At 43.5% G+C, this 17,395-nt stretch overlaps 1 protein-coding gene across 1 annotated transcript; it reads right to left on the reverse strand.

Moving 5' to 3' along the window:
- Window positions 1-15,260: 15,260 nt before the first annotated feature.
- On the reverse strand, window positions 15,261-16,613 carry PATE2 (prostate and testis expressed 2). Its single transcript, XM_043451546.1, has 4 exons — window positions 16,508-16,613; window positions 16,341-16,364; window positions 15,746-15,874; window positions 15,261-15,397 (listed from the first exon to the last, which is right to left on the reverse strand). The coding sequence occupies exons 1-4, from the start codon at window positions 16,611-16,613 to the stop codon at window positions 15,261-15,263; spliced, it is 396 nt and encodes a 131-aa protein (XP_043307481.1).
- Between the last annotated feature and the right edge of the window lie 782 nt (window positions 16,614-17,395).

Raw genomic sequence — 17,395 nt, forward strand, 5'->3', positions numbered from 1 at the left:
CTACCCAAATAAAAACCTGCATGGTTGGGCTCTGGTAAGAACATGGAATGCTTTTAATAGTTTTCCATAGTAGCCTTGGGGGTTTCCCAGGTGGCATTAGTGGTAAAGAACCTGCCTGTCAATGCAGGAGACATAAGAGATGCAGGTTCGATCCCTGAGTGGGGAAGATCGCCTGGAGGAGGGCACAGCAACCCACTCCAGTATTCTTGCCTGGAGAATCCCAGGGACAGAGGAGCCTGGTGGGCTACAGCTCATGGGGTCAAAAGAGTCAGACACGACTGAAGTGACTTAGCACGCACATATGCATTATAGCGTTGACTTCCTAGCCAGGATAGATGTCAAAAACCTCAACCAGCAGGAACCACTCTGAATAATGCCATCTGCCAGAGAGTACAGTGGGCTGGGGCCTGCAGCTAAAGCTCTGGATTGGGATGAGGAAGAACTTGGCAGTGGGGGAACTGCAAGAGTGGCCTGTTAAATTTTAACTGCCACCAAGGCTTAGATCTGACTTGCGTGTTCCAAGTGAACAGGAAGGTCAGGAACAGTTTCTTCTAGAATGTCCTTTGAAGATGGAGGCTCAGGTTCAGAGCAGACTGTCTGGTTTTCCTTGCTGGGTGGACATCAAAGATGTTCACCAAACTCTGTTAGTGTGTCTGGGCGAGACTGGACCCCACCTGACAATTCTGGATGGTCACAGTCTAGGAAACAGCCAGAGGATGCATAGAGGTCCCAAGAAGCTTGTGTTAAATGTCTAGAAAGCCTCTCTTTGTGTCTCCTCTTCACTTCTAGGGTTTCCAACTCCCAGAGAATGCTGGCAACCCACCAGTGCCCTTTTAGATGTTCCAAACCTCTGGGAATTGGCAGTATTCCCTAGGTTGCTTGGGAGGAGAAGAGGGGGTCGTTGGGTAAAATGAAGGAGAGAGCCTGCAGGGAGGGTCAGGATTCTTGGGAGACAATCTATTTCCCAGCCAAGTTTAGGTCAGGCAAAATTTCCCAAGCTGTAACACATTTGGCCACCTGATGCGGAGAGCTGACTCATTTGAAAAGACCCTGATGCTGGGAAAGATTGAGGGCAGGAGGAGAAGGGGACAACAGAGGATGAGATGGTTGGGTGGCCTCACTGACTCAATGGACATGGATTTGGGTGGACTCCGGGAGTTGGTAACGGACAGGGAGAACTGGTGTACTGCAGTTCATGGGGTCGCAAAGAGTCAGATACGACTGAGCAACTGGACTGAACTGAACTGAACACATCAGAGAGGGAACCTTATCAATTACTCAATGACTTTCTGATGGCTCCAGATCATGTAACTCACATATTACCCTCAAGTAGATAGGAAGATCAGAAACTCCGTCGCTCATACTACAGTTCATGGCGGGAACCGAGAACTCAGCAGGAGAGTAGTAGAGAGCTTCTGTCTCGGAGGTAGTGAAGAGCAGGCACTGCCCTCTGATCAGGAAGTTCTCCGATTTGCTGTTGTTCAGTCATTCAGTCGTGTCCGATTATTTGTGACCCCATGGACTGCAGCATGCCAGGCTTCCCTGTCCTTCACTGTCTTCCGAAGTTTGCTCAGACTCATGTCCATTGAGTCTGTGATGCCATCCAACCATCTCATACTCTATTCCCCGACGCTGCTCATAAATCGCCATCAAGATGCCCGCTGCTGGACTTTCCAGAGTCTCACACATGCATGCCTTTGCTGTCACTGGCGGTTCCTCTACGTCTCTTCCTACCTACCGTATCTTCTAGGAAGGCCCTTTACTTTCTCATTCAATGACATCACTCTTCCCAGCCAATTTGGGTAAGGAGAGTTCCTTTATCTCTGCATTGTAGCCCAGTGTGAAGGCTCCTATTTCTGCAAACAACATGTTTGTCCTGGATTAACTGGTTTCTCTCTCCACTCCCATAAAGGCCACTTAAGGTCCCAAGCATCTTATAATTTCAATAATATTTGTTATATGAATTTAAAGCAAAGACTTCTTGGGAAGTTTTGAATGCATCAAATTAAGAAATGACAGAGAAACTATTACACTGTTTCACAAAATTTATGCATCTAGATGAGCAACCTATTCTGATACCCCATCTTGCTGCACATATGCTAACACCTACACAACCACCTCTCTGACTCCTGATTCATTTGGGGATATAATACTATTTAATTCTCTTGCTATCTCTCTTCACACATAGAGAGCAATATAGTAATCCCCTGCCTACAACAGTGTTCTTCCCAAAGCAAAGTAGTAGATTCAAAACTTCATCTCCAGGACTTCCTTGATTGTCCAGCAGTTAAGACTCCATCTTTCAATGCAGGGGACATGAGTTCAGTCCCTGGTGAGGGAACTAAGATCCCACACGCTGCGGAGCAATTAGTAAGGCCCTGTGCTCTGGAGCCAGTACCACCTAGAGAGAAGCTCACGTGTTGCAATGAAGATCCCACATGTCACAGCTAAGACCCAATGCAGCCAAATAGATAAATAAAATATTTTTTAAAAAGAAAATCAGCTCAGACTTTTGCAGCCAATCATGGGCTTTCAAATCATAGAATATTTATTTAAAAGATAATGGTATTGGACTTCCCTGGTGGTCCAGTGGTTAAGACTTCCCACTTCCACTGTGGGGACACAGGTTCAATTCCTGGTCCCCTGGTCAGAGAAGTTCCACATGCTGCAAGGTGTGGCCAATAACAAACCAAAAAAGATAATGGTATTGATATCAGCATCATGGTGAATTGAGATGCATCCTTTGTCTCTCCCCCTCGATCAACAACCAGTTAAACATCCACAACTCAACAGGGCAGCTCTACCCAATGCACTCAGGATGCCAGAAAATCCATATATCCGTATATCTAAAGGTAGGTGGGCTGGAACACAGGACCAGGACCACAGCGCAGGTGGTGCCCCCACTCCTGGCCCCCAGCCACTCTGGTTGAGCCTGCAGCCCCAGAGAACCTGGTAGCGGCAGAAGAGATGGCCATATGCCTTGGGGCTCCCAGCTGCCGCGGTGCTCACAGACACAGGTAAGTGGGTATCAGTGACAGAGGAGCCTGTGACCCCTTCCCTCCAGCCACAGAGGCATCCACAGCGCTGGTCCTCCACCCACCACCATAGCAGTGGCTCCCACCAACCCAACAGTACCACCAAGGGCAGCGGTACCCTGATGTCAGCTCCCGCCCTTCCCCGAAGCAGCAGAGAGAGACATTCAGGAGATCGTAGCTGCAGTGGAAGTGCCTGCCTTCTCTGTGCCCCAGGAGGTGAGGCCAGAGACACTGGCAGTAGCGAGACCAACAGCCCCAGAGACACAGCAGCGTTCGGGAGCACAGTGGGCTCCGCCTGTGATGCAGGGCAGAGTCACAACCAGAGGCAGTTCAGGTATAAGAAACTGAAAACTTACTATAGTGTCACTCATTGGGAAACAAGAGAGAAGCCTCTAATTTCTAATCTGCTGAATCACTGGAATCAAGTTTTAAAAAATCTTTAAAGAAAAAAGGTGATTGCTACTTCAAATGTCCTGGCAAAGGAACCATCAAGCACTATGAAGAACCACATAATACATAAAAAGCAAATGAAAACTTTTCAGAAATTAAAAAAATCACAGAATATTACGGTCTAACTGATAGAGAATTCAAAATAGCTGTCATGAAATTCAATGAGTTACAAGCAAACTAAGAAGGCAATTCAATGAGCTTAGGAATAAAAGTAATGAGCAGAAGCAGGACCTTACCAAAGAGATTGAAATTCTAAGAGAGAAGCAAGCAGAAATCATTCTGGAGCTGAGGAACTTGATTAATGAGATGGACAATGCATTGGAAAGCATTGGCAATAAAGCAGATCATATGGAAGAGAGAATTAGCAAGCTAGAAAATGGAAATCTAGAAGTGGTACAGGTAAAAGAGGAATGAGAATTAAGATCTAAAAAAAAAAAAAATGAGGAAAGTTTATGAGAGTTAACTAAATCTTTTAGGAAGGGCAACATTAGGGTAACAGTTATCCCAAAAGAAGAAGAAAGGGAGAAGAGAGGAGACAGTTTACTTAAAGAAATCATATCTGAAACTTCCTGAACCTGACAAGGTACTGGATACACAAGTCCGTGAAACTAAGAGAACACCTAATGGCTTCAATGCAAAAAGACCATCTTCAAGACTGGTCAAAGGTCGAAGACAAAAAAGAATGCAAAACGCGGCCAAGGAAAAAAAAGGATGGTAATCTGATGAATGGGAGAAGATATAAGTGATACATTCAGTACAGTGTTAATATCCAAAATATAAAGAAGTATACAACTCAGCAACTCACACAACTTAACAAAACTCACTTAAAAAATGGGCAGAGGATCTGAGTAAACAGATTTATTTATCTGAATAGACATTTATTTCTTCAGAGACATACAGATGGCCAACAGGCACATGAACAGATGTTTAGCATCACTCATTACTAGGGAAATACAAATCAAAACCGCAGTGAGATATTATTTCACACCCATGAATGTGCTATCATCAAAATAGAATGATTATTGTCAAAAAGCAAGAAATCACAAGTGTTGGCAAGTACGTAGAGAAAACAGAACCCTCATACAGTGTTGGAATGTAAATTGGTGTAGCCGCAATGGAAAACAGTATGGATATTCCTCAAAAAGTTAAGAACTCCCATATGATTCATTTATCCCACTTTCCCAGAACCCACTTCTGGGTATTTATCCAAAACATACAAAAACACTACTTTGAAAAGATATATGCAACCCAGCGTTCATCTTAGTATTGTTTATGTTATCCAAGATATGGAAACAGCCTAAGTGCCCATCAATGAACAAATAGATAAAGAAACTTCTTTATTCTATTATAAAGAATAGATAAAGAAAACTTTTGAGTTACATGCATGCTCAGTCGTGTCTGACTCTTTGTGACCCAGTGGACTGCAGCCCGCTAGGCTCCTCTTCCCATGGGATTATCCAGGCAAGAATACTGGAGTGGGTTGCCTTTTCCTACTACAGGGGATCTTCCTGACCCAGGGACATAACCCAAGTGTCCTGCGTTGCAGGCAGATTCTTTACAGTCTGAGCCACCATGGAAGCCCATTTATATATATGGGCATTATATATATATATATATACACACACATACACACATACATACATAATATATATATTAATATATGTACAATGATATACTACTCAGCCTTTCTAAAAGATGAAATCTTGACATTTGTAACAACATGGATAGATCTTGAGGGTATTACACTGAGAGAAATATCAGATAGAAAAAAACAAATACTGTATGATTTCACTCATAGATGGAATATAAAACAAAACAAAAAAATCAATGACAAACCTAACCAGAAACAAACACACAGATACAGAAAACAGAGTCCAGTTGACCCTTGAACAACACGAGTTTGAACTGCGTGGGTCCACTTATTCCTAGATTTTTTAAATTAAACACATACCACAGCACTACAGAATCCACTGTTGGCTGAATCTCTGGGTGTGGAATCTTCTATAAGGAAGCCTGACTGTAAAGTTATATGTGGATTTTTGACTGGTGGCGGGTTGACACCCCAACCCTGACATTGTTCACGTGTCACCTATAGTGGTCACTGGAGAGGAAGGGGTGGCTAGAAGATGAAATGAGTATAGGGAACCAAGTGTGTGATGATGAATGGAAACGAAATTTTTGGTGTTGAGCATGCTGTAATGAATATAGAAGTAGAAATATAATGTTGTATACATGAAAATTATATAATGTTGTAAAGCAACTCAGCACAGGCTTCGTTGCAGCATAGCACGTGGAATCTTCCCAAACCAGGGATCAAAACCATGTCCCCTGCACTGACAGAAATATTCTCAACTGCTGGACCACCAGAGAAGTCCTAAATTCACCATGATTGAGGGGGTTTAGCCTCACCTGGTATTGCTGGAAAGATCTCAAAGGCAATAGGGTTTGGGGAGCTGAAACTGTTCATTGCACTTTTGGCTCAATTTGGAGACTGTCCTGAAATATACATGCTCAAGCCCACAGCAATATGGTCCAACTCAGTGCTTTAGATTCAAAATTCTATGGGTTGCCAAGTACTGCCATCAGACTGCTGGGGAGGGAGCAGGTCTAATAGAGTAATAATTAATAATCGGTTACTCAACCATCAACAAATATAGTGGATGTTTGCCATCTGATGGATATTGGGAAATTGTTTCAAGTGCTGGAGATACTGCTATGAACAAAAGAGACAACGAGAGGGGGAAACAGTGCTTTGAAGAAGGATTCAGAGGACTAGTTCAGTTCAGTCACTCAGTCATGTCCGACTCTTTGCGACCCCATGAACCGCAGCATGCCAGGCCTCCCTGTCCATCACCAACTCCCGGAGTCCACCCAAACCCATGTCATTGAGTCGGTGATGCCATCCAACGATCTCATCCTCTCTTGTCCCCTTCTCCTCCTGCCCTCAATCTTTCCCAGCATCAGGGTCTTTTCAAATGAGGTGAGGAAGGGATTTTGATCTAAAATGGAACCAGTTCTCCAAAGAAGACATACAGATGGCTAACAAACACATGAAAAGATGCTCAACATAGCTCATTATTAGAGAAATGCAAATCAAAACTACAATGAGGTATCACCTCACATTGGTCAAATGGCCATCATCAAAAAACCTACAGACAATAAATGCTGGAAAGAGTGTGGAGAAAAGGGAACCCTCTTGCACTGTTGGTGGGAATGCAAATTGATCCAGTCACTATGGACAACAGTATGGAGATTCCTTTAAAAATTAGGAATAAAATGACCACATAACCCAACAATTCCACTCAGGTGTATTACCTGAATAGACCATAATTGAAAGAGACACCTGCACCCTAATGTTCATCACAGCACTATTTACAATAGCTAGGGCATGAAAGCCACCTAGATTTCCATCAACAGATGAATGGATAAAGAAGTTGTGGTACACGTATATAAGGGAATATTACTCAACCATAAAAAGGAACACATTTGAGTCAGTTCTAATAAGGTGGATGAACCTAGAGCCTACTATACAGAATGAAGTGAGTCAGAAAGAGAAAGACAAATATCATATATTAATGCATATCTTTGGAATCTAGAAAGATGGTACTGATGAACCTGTATGCAGGGCAGCAGTGGAGACACAGGCAGAGAGAACAGGCTTGTGGATACAGGGAGGGAAGGCGGACAAATTGAGAGAATAGCCTTGAAGCATACATTACCGCATGTAAAATTAGATAGCCAGTGGAAATTTATTGTATGACCAAGGGAGCTTAAATCCAGGGCCCCATGACAACCTAGAAGGGTGGGATTGCGAGAGAGGTGGGAGGAAGGTTGAAGAGTGAGGGAGCAGACCTATGTATACCTATGACTGATTCATGTTGATGTATGGCAGAAACCAACACAATATTGTAAAGCAGTTGTGCTAAGTCACTTCAGTCATTTCCAACTCTGCGGCCCCATGGACTGCAGAGTGCCAGGCTCCTCTGTCCATGGGATTCTCCAGGCAAGAATACTGGAGTGGGTTGCCATTTCCTTCTCCAGGGGACCTTCCTGACCCAGGGATCGAACCCGGGTCTTCTGCATTGCAGGCAGATTCTTTACCCTCTGACCCACTAGGGAAGCCAATTGTAAACCAATTATCTTCCAACTAAAAATAAACAAGTTTTAAAGAATGAAACCAGAGGATATGTAACAAAGAATCTCATGCATGCTCCCTGAGAAGTATAGAACTTAATAACTGAGGGATCGATTTTGTGCACTTGCCTGATTTACAGAAGATTGAGAATTATCTCCTGACCTATGAACATCCAGCAGGAATCTCTCCCCATCCTCAAGCCAATGAACTTATTGCTTGAACTCTGGCTGGACTTACCCCTCTTTGCACTTGTTGCCTGTACATACAGCCCACCCCAAGCCCTCAACAGACAAGCTTGTGTCTTGCTACAGCATGCCTTTCCCGAATTGCAGTTCCCCTGCTATTCCTGAATAACCTCAATATCTGGTCATTGAAACTTGCCTCGGTTTCCATCTTTATTTAGGTTGACCTGGGTCCTGTGTGGAAGGGCCTAGGATAAATTTCACTTTCCTTTTCTTTCCATTGGACTATGGAGATAGCTGGGCTTCCCTGGTGGCTCAGTGGTAAAGAATTCACCTGCAGTGCAGGAGATGTGGGCAGGAGACATGTCAGAAAGATCCCCTAGAGGAGGAAATGGTAACCCATTCCAGTATTTTTGCCTGGAATACCCCAATCCCTAGGGTCACAAAGGAGTTGGACGACTAAAGAACAACAACAAAATTCCGCACTATGGATGTACCATAGATATGGAGATAGCCATATTTAGCTTATATTGGGTTGGCCCAAAAGTTTGTTTGGGTTTTTCTGTAAGCTCGTATGGAAAACCTGAATGAACTTTTTGACCAACTCAATAGTTTGCTTTTTTTGTTTCACCTAGGTCAGCCACTCCATAAAGTCTGATATATTCATTCGGCCCTGAAAGATGGTATTGTTGGAGTAAAGGAAATGGTCCTTCATACATTAGCTCCTTTATTGAGGTCACTTTATGGAAGAAGTGTCATATCAGCTTAAAACAATGCTCCTGTAAACTGTGCCTTCAAATGGCAGCTCTAACTACATATGGAACCTTACCAAAGCATCTTAACTTCCTGTACTTCATAAGGGTGCAGTGAGAATAAAATGAGGTACTGTGTGTCAAGGGCTTAGGGCAACAGTTGGCATGAGAAAATGCGCATTATACACTGAATGCTAAAATTAAGCTTATAGTAAATTTTTATTACATCAAGAAGGATGGGGGTGAAGGAGTCCCAGAGGGTGAACAGTATTCAGTGGACCAGGGCCTATTGTGGAAACAAGACTGCACTGAGAAGCAGTTATAGGATTAAACTAAAGTAGGAGAGAGGATAAGACTAACTCTCCTTTGTTATTGTTGTTTAGTCACTAAGTTGTGTCCTGCCCTTGTGACCCCACAGACTCCATGGACCCCATGGACCCCACCAGGCTCCTCTGTCCGTGGGACTTCCCAGGCAAGAATACTGGATTGAGTTGCTACTTCCTTCTCCAGGGAATCTTCCCGACCCAGGGATCGAACCCTTGTCTCCTGCATTGGCAGGCGGATTCTTGATCACTGAACCACCAGGGAAGCCCTAAGTCTCCTTTATTCTCAAGAGGAGCCCTGTGAATGCAGAGTTTGCAGAAAGTTCACAAGCAGAACTTGGAGAGGAATACTTTGAACTGCTGCTGGATCAAACTGCTCAAATGTGGGAACATGTCCTCTCTTGAGCCAGAGAGTGGCCAAGTGTGAGAAAGCCTCCGGGCCTGTGTTGCTCACTGCCTGTGGCTTCACAGCAGCCAGTGCCTCAGGGCAGGTGATGGCCAGTGTTCAACAGCCCTAGGATAGAAACTTGGTTTCATAGATGGTATCAGAGAGAGTACATTTAGCTTTTGGCCACCTACGGGAAAACAACTCAAATTATCTTTGCTTATATGCTGCAGTTAGATAAACTATGGCGGAGGCCATGCAAATAGGAACATAGTTGGGAAATTCAGGACTCGAGAAGATTTCTGAGGCTTTTAACAGCAAAACATTACTGTATGACTCAGGGAACTGAGCCCCTCTAGGGCTGTGACGACCTAGAGGGATGGGATGGGGTGGGAGGTTGGAGGGAGTCTCACAAGGGAGGGGACATATGTATACTTATGGCTGGTCCATGTTGATGTTTGGCAGAAACCAACACAATACTGTGATTATCCTTTAATTAAATAAATTAAAAAAAATAGTACTGTCAAAGCTTAGATTTCATAAGATATAAGAGGAGGTCCTAGAAAATTCTCACTGCTTACTATAGTTAATTAAAGAGGAAGAAGATAGAAGAAACACTATATTGGTTGGTAGGAGAAGCTTCAAGGCTCTCAAGTCGACATTCCAAACCCAAACCCAGCCTAGTTGAGAGGCACTGAAGCCCAGTAACCCAAGTCCTGCACACAGTGGTAGAGGCTTCTGAGATGGGGAAAAGTGGTACCAGGCAAAGTTCTGTTGTATTTTATTTATTTATTTATTTTGGCCACGCAGCGTGTGGGATCTTGGCTCTCAGACCAGGGATCTGACCTGCAACCCCTAGAGCAGAAGCATCAAGTATTAACCACTGGACTGTCAGAGAAGTCCCCTGTTTTATCTTTTATGTGATTTTTCACTTTTGCCTCCCGCAGGAACCAACCTGACCCCATTACATCCTGAGTAAGCCTCTGTCCAGGAATAAAACAAGATTTGGTATAAAACAAAAGAAAGCTAAAATGATGTAGTAATACACAGTGTGTGTGAGCGCGGTGTTGTGTCCAACTCTTTGGGACCCCAAGGACTGTAGCCTGCCAGGCTCCTCTGTCCATGGGATTCTCCAGACAAGAATACTGGAGTGGGTTGCGATTTCTTCCTCCAGGGGGACCCAGGGATGGAAACTGTGTCTCCTGCATTAGCAGGAATATTCTTTACCATTAGCACTACCTGGGAAGCCCTGTAATAGGCAGGGTTTTATATTTTTAAAACATATTTTGCAACAAGACAATAGCCTAGTAAGCCAGGGAATTACTCTGAGAAGTTTCACAAATTCCTTTCCCTTTTGTTTATGGTGGAACCTGGGAGACACCCATGGGATGATTCTCTTTACAGTGTAAAGGGTATGCCCAGTTCCCCCTGGTCCCCTGCCTCAGCTTGACCCTAGGATAAGACAAAGGTGGGGGCGGAGGAGGAGAGGGAGCAAAATATCAGAGTCGCACAGGCAGCGAAAAAGAGGTAATTGATTTTGATTACAGGGGAATTTAGATTGTTACTACACCATGACGGCATGAAGAACTCTTTTGAAAACCATAGGATCGACACTGGAACATCTTTAGTACTCTCTCGTCCAGCAGTCTTGTTCAATAGAAACCTGTAATGATGCCATAAGGACAAAACCACCAAGAGTTCAGATCATACAGGATTGAAGGCTGGAATATGCCATCAGGTCAAGAGCCCTGTCCAGCTGAGACATGGGCGGAAGTGAGGGAAGGTGGAGCAGGCAGAGTGAATGCAGCTGTGACTGTCATCTTCCGCCTCATGTCCAGTTACAAAAGTGGGGACTGCGTCAAGGATTTTACATTGCTTGATCATTTCAAGTCTCTCCCTTGACTCCCACTAGAAAGAGTCCTGAAAGTTGAACTTGAAAGTTGTTAGTTGCTTGGTTGTGTCCAGCTCTTTTTGATCCCCATGGACCGTAGTCCACCAGGCTCCTCTATCCAGGCAAGAATACTGGAGTGGGTAGCCATTCCCTTCTCCAGAGGATCTTCCTGATGCAGGGATTGAGCCTATATCTCCTGCACAGATTGAACATGTGCATTGCAGGCAGATTTTTTTTTTAACCACTGAGCCACCTGGAAGGTAGCTATCTCCTAGATTTTGGTGAGAAGATGACTGAATTGCTATCATCTCCCAGGGTTGCAATGGGAAGTTTTTCATTCCCTGTGCTGGGAATGTAGTTTCCACTTAAATGAAAGAAAACGGGTGCGGAGATCAATTCTCTATCCTTTTCCATTCTGCTCTCTGACCCACAGGAGATTCTTTTTTTTCCCCCTTGTTTCCACAATTCTTTCTTTGCAACAACAGACAATCATGGTAACAGGTCTTCTTTTGTTGTTATTGTTTATATTTATTATATAAAATTTTCACCTAGGTCTTATTCTGTTTGTTTGTTCAAGTTGGAAAATGGAAATAGGAATAATATCCCAAGATGTGGTACACCAAAAGAAAATTCTCTCCAAGATTAGAGCAATTTTATCTGGCTGTGAGGAAGCCAATTCACATACCACATGCACTATCACTCAGAGGTCCCAGAATGTAACATTTATAACCCAACCTCATCTTGTTTTATTAATTAAAAAAATTTTAATGGCCACATCACATGGCTTGTGGGATCTTAGTTCCTCAACCAGGGATCAAACCTGTGTCCTCAGCAGTGAAAGTGCAGAGTCCTAACCATGGGACCACTGGGGAATTCCCTCATCTTGTTTTAGCACTCCATGCCCTATGATGGTAGAAAACACTTGGCCTTCTCAGCCTAAAATTTACAGGGGGAGTAAAGAAAGCAAGGGAGGTCAGGGGAAATGTTACCAATAACATGGTCTCAACTGCAGACTGGCTTTAGTCAGATCCCACAGAAAAGCTCTGGCACAAGAACTGTCACAGACTTAGTCCCAACTTGATGGGAGGAGTTGGCCATTTGTTGGCTGAGGGGTTTGCTCTAGTTGGGAGCTTAGTGTCCAGGCGAGGCAGCTCCCATTTGGCAGAGGGCTATTCTCCGGAGAAGGAAATAGCTGTGAGTTGTCATAAACCAACACCCAGTGCAGTGGAGTGGCAGGTGTGCTGGTCAGCAAAGAAGCTTCGAGCAGGGCACCAAAGTCAAATCAAAATCATCCATATATGATGTAACATTCAATGCTTTAATGCTGAGAGTACCAATGCTTGTTCTTGAAAGAACAAGAACAATCTTGTTCTTGAAAGATTAAGGAAAGGTTTTATAATTAGAAACTTTGTGTTCAACAAAGCCAAGTTTTGTCTAAACATTGATTCACAAATATTTTTAAAGTCTATTCTGAAGCCCATTGGAAAACAATGATCTCTTTCTTTTTTTTTTTTTAGATTACGTCTCCCAACCCCATAATTCAACAGGTGAGAGAGCCTATATAAAGTCAGAAACAACAATATGCTGTTTCCCCTAAATGTCCATCCACAGATGCATGGATAAAGAAGATGCAGTACATATGTACAATGGGATGTTACTCCGCCATTAAAAGGAAGGAAATAATGCCATTTGCAGCAACATGGATGCGCCTAGAGATGATCATACGAAGCAAAGTAAGTCAGACAGAAAAAGCAAGTACCATATGATACCACTTGTACGTAGAATCTAAAATATGACACCAATGAACACATCTGTGAAACAGAAAGAGACTCACAGGCATAGGAAATAGACGTGTGGTTAACAATGGGGAGGGGTATGGGGGACAGAAGGGTTGGGAGTGTGGAGTCAGCAGATGCAAACTATTATATACAGGGTGGGTAAACAACAAGGACCTAATATATAGCACAGGGAACTATATTCAATATCCTGCGATAAACCATAGTGGAAAAGAATATGAAAAAAAAATATATATATATATATAACTGAATCACTTGGCTTTACAGCAGAAATTAACACAACACTGTAAATCAAATATACTTCAATAAAATTTTTAAAAATATGTGTTTCCTTAACTCAAAATATCCCTGTTCGATTGACTTTTCCAACCTGCCTGCTTATTTTTAAAAAGTTATCTACTTGTCTCTTTTTATCCCCGCTTTGTATGGATAAAATCCCAAATGAGAATCTCTCAGGAAGGATTATATTTTCAGACACAGGCAACGGCACAGACTACACCAGACTATTCAAGTAGATGGGTGATTGGTTTATTGTAAGAATCTCCTGTGGCATTATAAGGGAGAAAATTGATCATGGAAATCCAGGACCAAGAACTGCAGTATGCTTCGTTCACAGGGAGAGAAATGCTGGGATTATTTCATACCCAAGGAGGCTTCGCCACCTTGGCCACAGGCGTGCTGTTCCACCACCAATGCTGTCCAGTCTTTCTTTGCCTATCTGTTTTATTATATTAGGGAGGGAGGGAAAGAGAGAGAGAGGTGGAGGAAGGAAGGGAAGGAGGGAAGGAGGGAGAATGAGAGGGATGGGGAGGGAGGGAGGAAGGAGAGAGAGGGAGGGATCTGCATCTCTTCCCACCACTGTTGTTGTTCAGACGCTAAGTCATGTCCAGCTCTTTGTGACCCCATGGTCTGCAGCACTCCTGGCTTCCCTGCCCATCACCAACTCCTGGAACATGCCCAAATTCATTTCCATCGAGTCAGTGATGCCATCCAACCATCTCATCCTCTGTTACCCCCTTCTCCTCTTGCCTTCAATCTTTCCCAGCATCAGGGTCTTTTCCAATGAGTGGCTACTCATATCAGGTGGTCAAGTATTGGAGCTTCAGCTTCAGTCTTTCCAATGAATATTGAGGGTTGATTTCCTGTGGGACTGACTGTCTTGATCTCCCACCACCATTAGCTTTCACTATATCACTCCTTCTGCTTATTCATAACTGCATCTTACACGGGGCTCTCTGTAACTAGAACACTACTGCATGGAATCTCTATACATTCTATTATCTTCACCTGCTTTATTATCAACATCTTTTTTCACATTCCTATGAGAAGAAACAGCCATTCTTGGCACAAGGTCTCCATTTCCAATTCAATCACCTGGTTCAACCAAGTGCTACCTGGTCAGAGAGGGTGATGGCAGCTCCACCCACACCAAATTGTTTCTCGAATCTTCATTTCCACAAACTGAAATGCCCCTAAAATAGTTCTTGAAGCCTCATTCCTATGTTTGTTCAGTTTTTTCTTGGCCTGAGATTCTCCCCCAAAAGGTCTACAAGAGAAAGATACGGCTCATGTTGCCAGCAGATTAGAAAATTCGAGTTAGTCTTCTTGTTGCCATAACCCATGGACACAAGGAGAGTGCCAGGGCTAATCCGGATAATCCTAGCCTAGAGCAATGAGTATGAATGAGGATAAAGTGTGGTTACAGAATTCCCAGTACTGGTTTGGGATGATTTTGACACAAGGCTTTGCATTTCCATTCAGAATGGGATAAATAAAACAGACATTTATGTGATTAAAACAAGATTGATATTACTACATTACCTAAAGTTGGCTTCTCAGGTGGCTCAGACTGTAAAGAATCTGCCTGCCAATGCAGGAGACCCAGGTTCAATCCTTGGATCGAAAAGGTCCCTCGGAGAAGGGAATGGCAACCCAGTACAGTATTCTTGCCTGGAGAATTCCATGGACAGAGAAACTTGGTGAGCTACTGTCCATAGGGTCACAAAGAGTCGGACGTGACTGAGTGACTAACACTTTGCATTTCCGTATAGGACATAATGAGTAACCAATTGAAATCCCAACAATATCCATGGCAGTACCATCATAAAAAAACCAAAACCCTGTATATAGGGATTTGCAAAAGTTCTGTCTGGGGCTCCATCATTAATGATGGCTACTCTTTTAACTACTTGCTGGTTTTCTCACTGTCTGCCACTGGTTAGGAGAGGAGAACAAAATATAGGTTTGGCAAAAAAAACATATAGGGGATGGTGAGCCGAAGAATAATCAAAACTCCAGGAGAGATGCAGAACTAGACACCTTCGGGGAGGTTGCAGTAGCTTTTATGTTTGCAACAGATGAGCTCTGTCCTCTTCTCAAAACTTAAGAAGTTGATGTCCTCACAGTTGGCCTTACACGACAGTTTTGAGTAATAATACATACTCCGCCCTGAGGAGGTGAAAGAAACGGAATACAACCAGGATGACTCTGTATTCTCCTACCATATTCCTAGGAATCACCTCTCTTCAGACCTTCACTGACTTTTCTCTAGACCCTAGTGAGCTAAAAGACACAGTCTATTAATTACTGACCCAGAGAATGGATTTTATTTTCTAACTTAGAGGGGACATTCACCTCTCCTTCACTCAATACTGTCTTACAGAAAAGTCCATCTTTGCAGGACCATCCCATCCTTACCCATCTGACTCACCCATGTGTTCTAATGACAAAAGGAAGTGACTGCCTCTAAGTGGGGGAAAGGTGGCTACTTCTTAGTTACTCTATGCCCAACTCTACCTTTCTTGGTAAGGAAGTAAATGTTTTCAACAGCACATGTCTGTCTGTACTTCAGGGTGCAGGACCTCATGGATTCATAGCATATCCCGAGATGATATTTTTTACATTTGTAACACATCGTTGAAGGCTCTGCCAGACACAGAAAGAGGTGCTTATAGGATGCGGTTTTATGGTGAAGGTTCTCCAGGCTGGGGGGCTTCCCAACAGGAACTTAACCACTGCCTAGTGCTTCCCAACTTTTCTTGGGACCCTGACTCCTTTGATAATCTTGTGAAAGCAAACTTGTACAGACATAAATCAAACACTGAATGTAATTTCAAGTGGTCAGAGTTCCCCTAAAAATTTATCTCTGGTCCCCAAGTAATGAGCCCCTTATCTAGCCTGATGATTTTGTTCAGTAATGGAGAAAAGGAAGCAAAGACAGGGATTTTAGCTTCCTAACTTCACGAAATGGACTAAATTGGTAAGATCAAACTCCTAGGATTTTACAGTAAGAGTGGGTTACAGCTTTCTCAAAAGAGAGAGGGGGAGGTTTACTCCTAAAGTGTCACCAATAACCTTTTTACCGAGGACTTTAGACTAGCCATGGTCGTACCTGTCACATGTTCCTGAAATTCACCTGTGAAAAGAGAAGATTTTTCTTATCACAGCTGCATATACATCTGCCAAAGTCCCAAGAGCCAATTCTGGAAATTTCTCCTCCCCTAGCACCTTCCTTTCTCTTAACCCACAACCAGCCCGCCCTTTGCTTCCAGGACTTACCCTTACTCATGCAGACTAGAATGACAATGCGCAGCAGAAAGAGAACAAACATCCTGGGACTTTGGTCATGTGCAGTTGCCTGTGGAAGGTACTGGCTGATCTCCATCCGTGTTCTGTCCTTGGGCTATTCTTCTAAATCATATAAGCATATAATCATAAAATTTCAGTGACGGGCAGTGTCTCAGTGTTCCCAGAAAGAACCAAAGCACAAACTGCAGCCGGCTGCCCATAAACCATCTATTTTAAAATTCTCCTCTATAGCTAAGCCTTGTGCTCTGCTAGGAAAGACAAGTCTCTTTGCCACATTTTAACCTTTTAAGAGAGGGTTTGGATACTTTCATTCCTTTTAGCTCTTTTTGATAATCTCAGAATAATCAGATTTGTCATTGTCTCACTTCGACTGAGGCGTATGCTTCAGTCATATCCAACTCTTTGCGGCCCTGTGGACTGTAGCCCACCAGGCTCCTCTGTCCACTGGAATCTCCAGGCAAGAATACTGGAGTGGGTTGCCATGCCCTCCTCCAAGGGATCTTCCTGACATAGGGATCGAACCCCGCCTCTCTTTTGTCTCCTGCATTGGCAGTCGGGTTCTTTACCACTAGCGCCACTTGGGAAGCCCTAGACTGAGGCACCAGGAATTAAACTCAGGATTTCAGGTATTGTCTGAATGTGAGGGAAACACTGAAGTGTCCCTGCTGTGGTGTAGGAAAGGGAAGTTTCAGGAGAAGGAGAGATGTGCCTACTTTGCCTTCAGGTGTTATCAATTAATTGATGTCTTTTTAAAAAGTAAATATTTTCTACACACATACGAAATGCCAGTATTATCAAAAGAGAAGATACCAAGCAAATCAGGCCACTAATCTGCAGCATCACGAACGTTAGAGGCTA

Source organism: Cervus canadensis, chromosome 29 (genome assembly GCF_019320065.1).
Source record: "Cervus canadensis isolate Bull #8, Minnesota chromosome 29, ASM1932006v1, whole genome shotgun sequence".
Lineage (NCBI taxonomy): Eukaryota > Metazoa > Chordata > Mammalia > Artiodactyla > Cervidae > Cervus > Cervus canadensis.

Excerpts from the sequence above, each read along its gene's own strand:
- PATE2 (XM_043451546.1), bottom strand. The coding sequence starts at position 16,613 with ATGGAGATCAGCCAGTACCTTCCACAGGCAACTGCACATGACCAAAGT. Across the intron at positions 15,875-16,340 it reads ATTTCAGGAACATGTGACAG|AGCCTTCAACGATGTGTTAC; the intron begins GTACGACCATGG and ends TGTGTCTGGCAG. Across the intron at positions 15,398-15,745 it reads TTACTTCCTTACCAAGAAAG|GGCGGAGTATGTATTATTAC; the intron begins GTAGAGTTGGGC and ends TCACCTCCTCAG.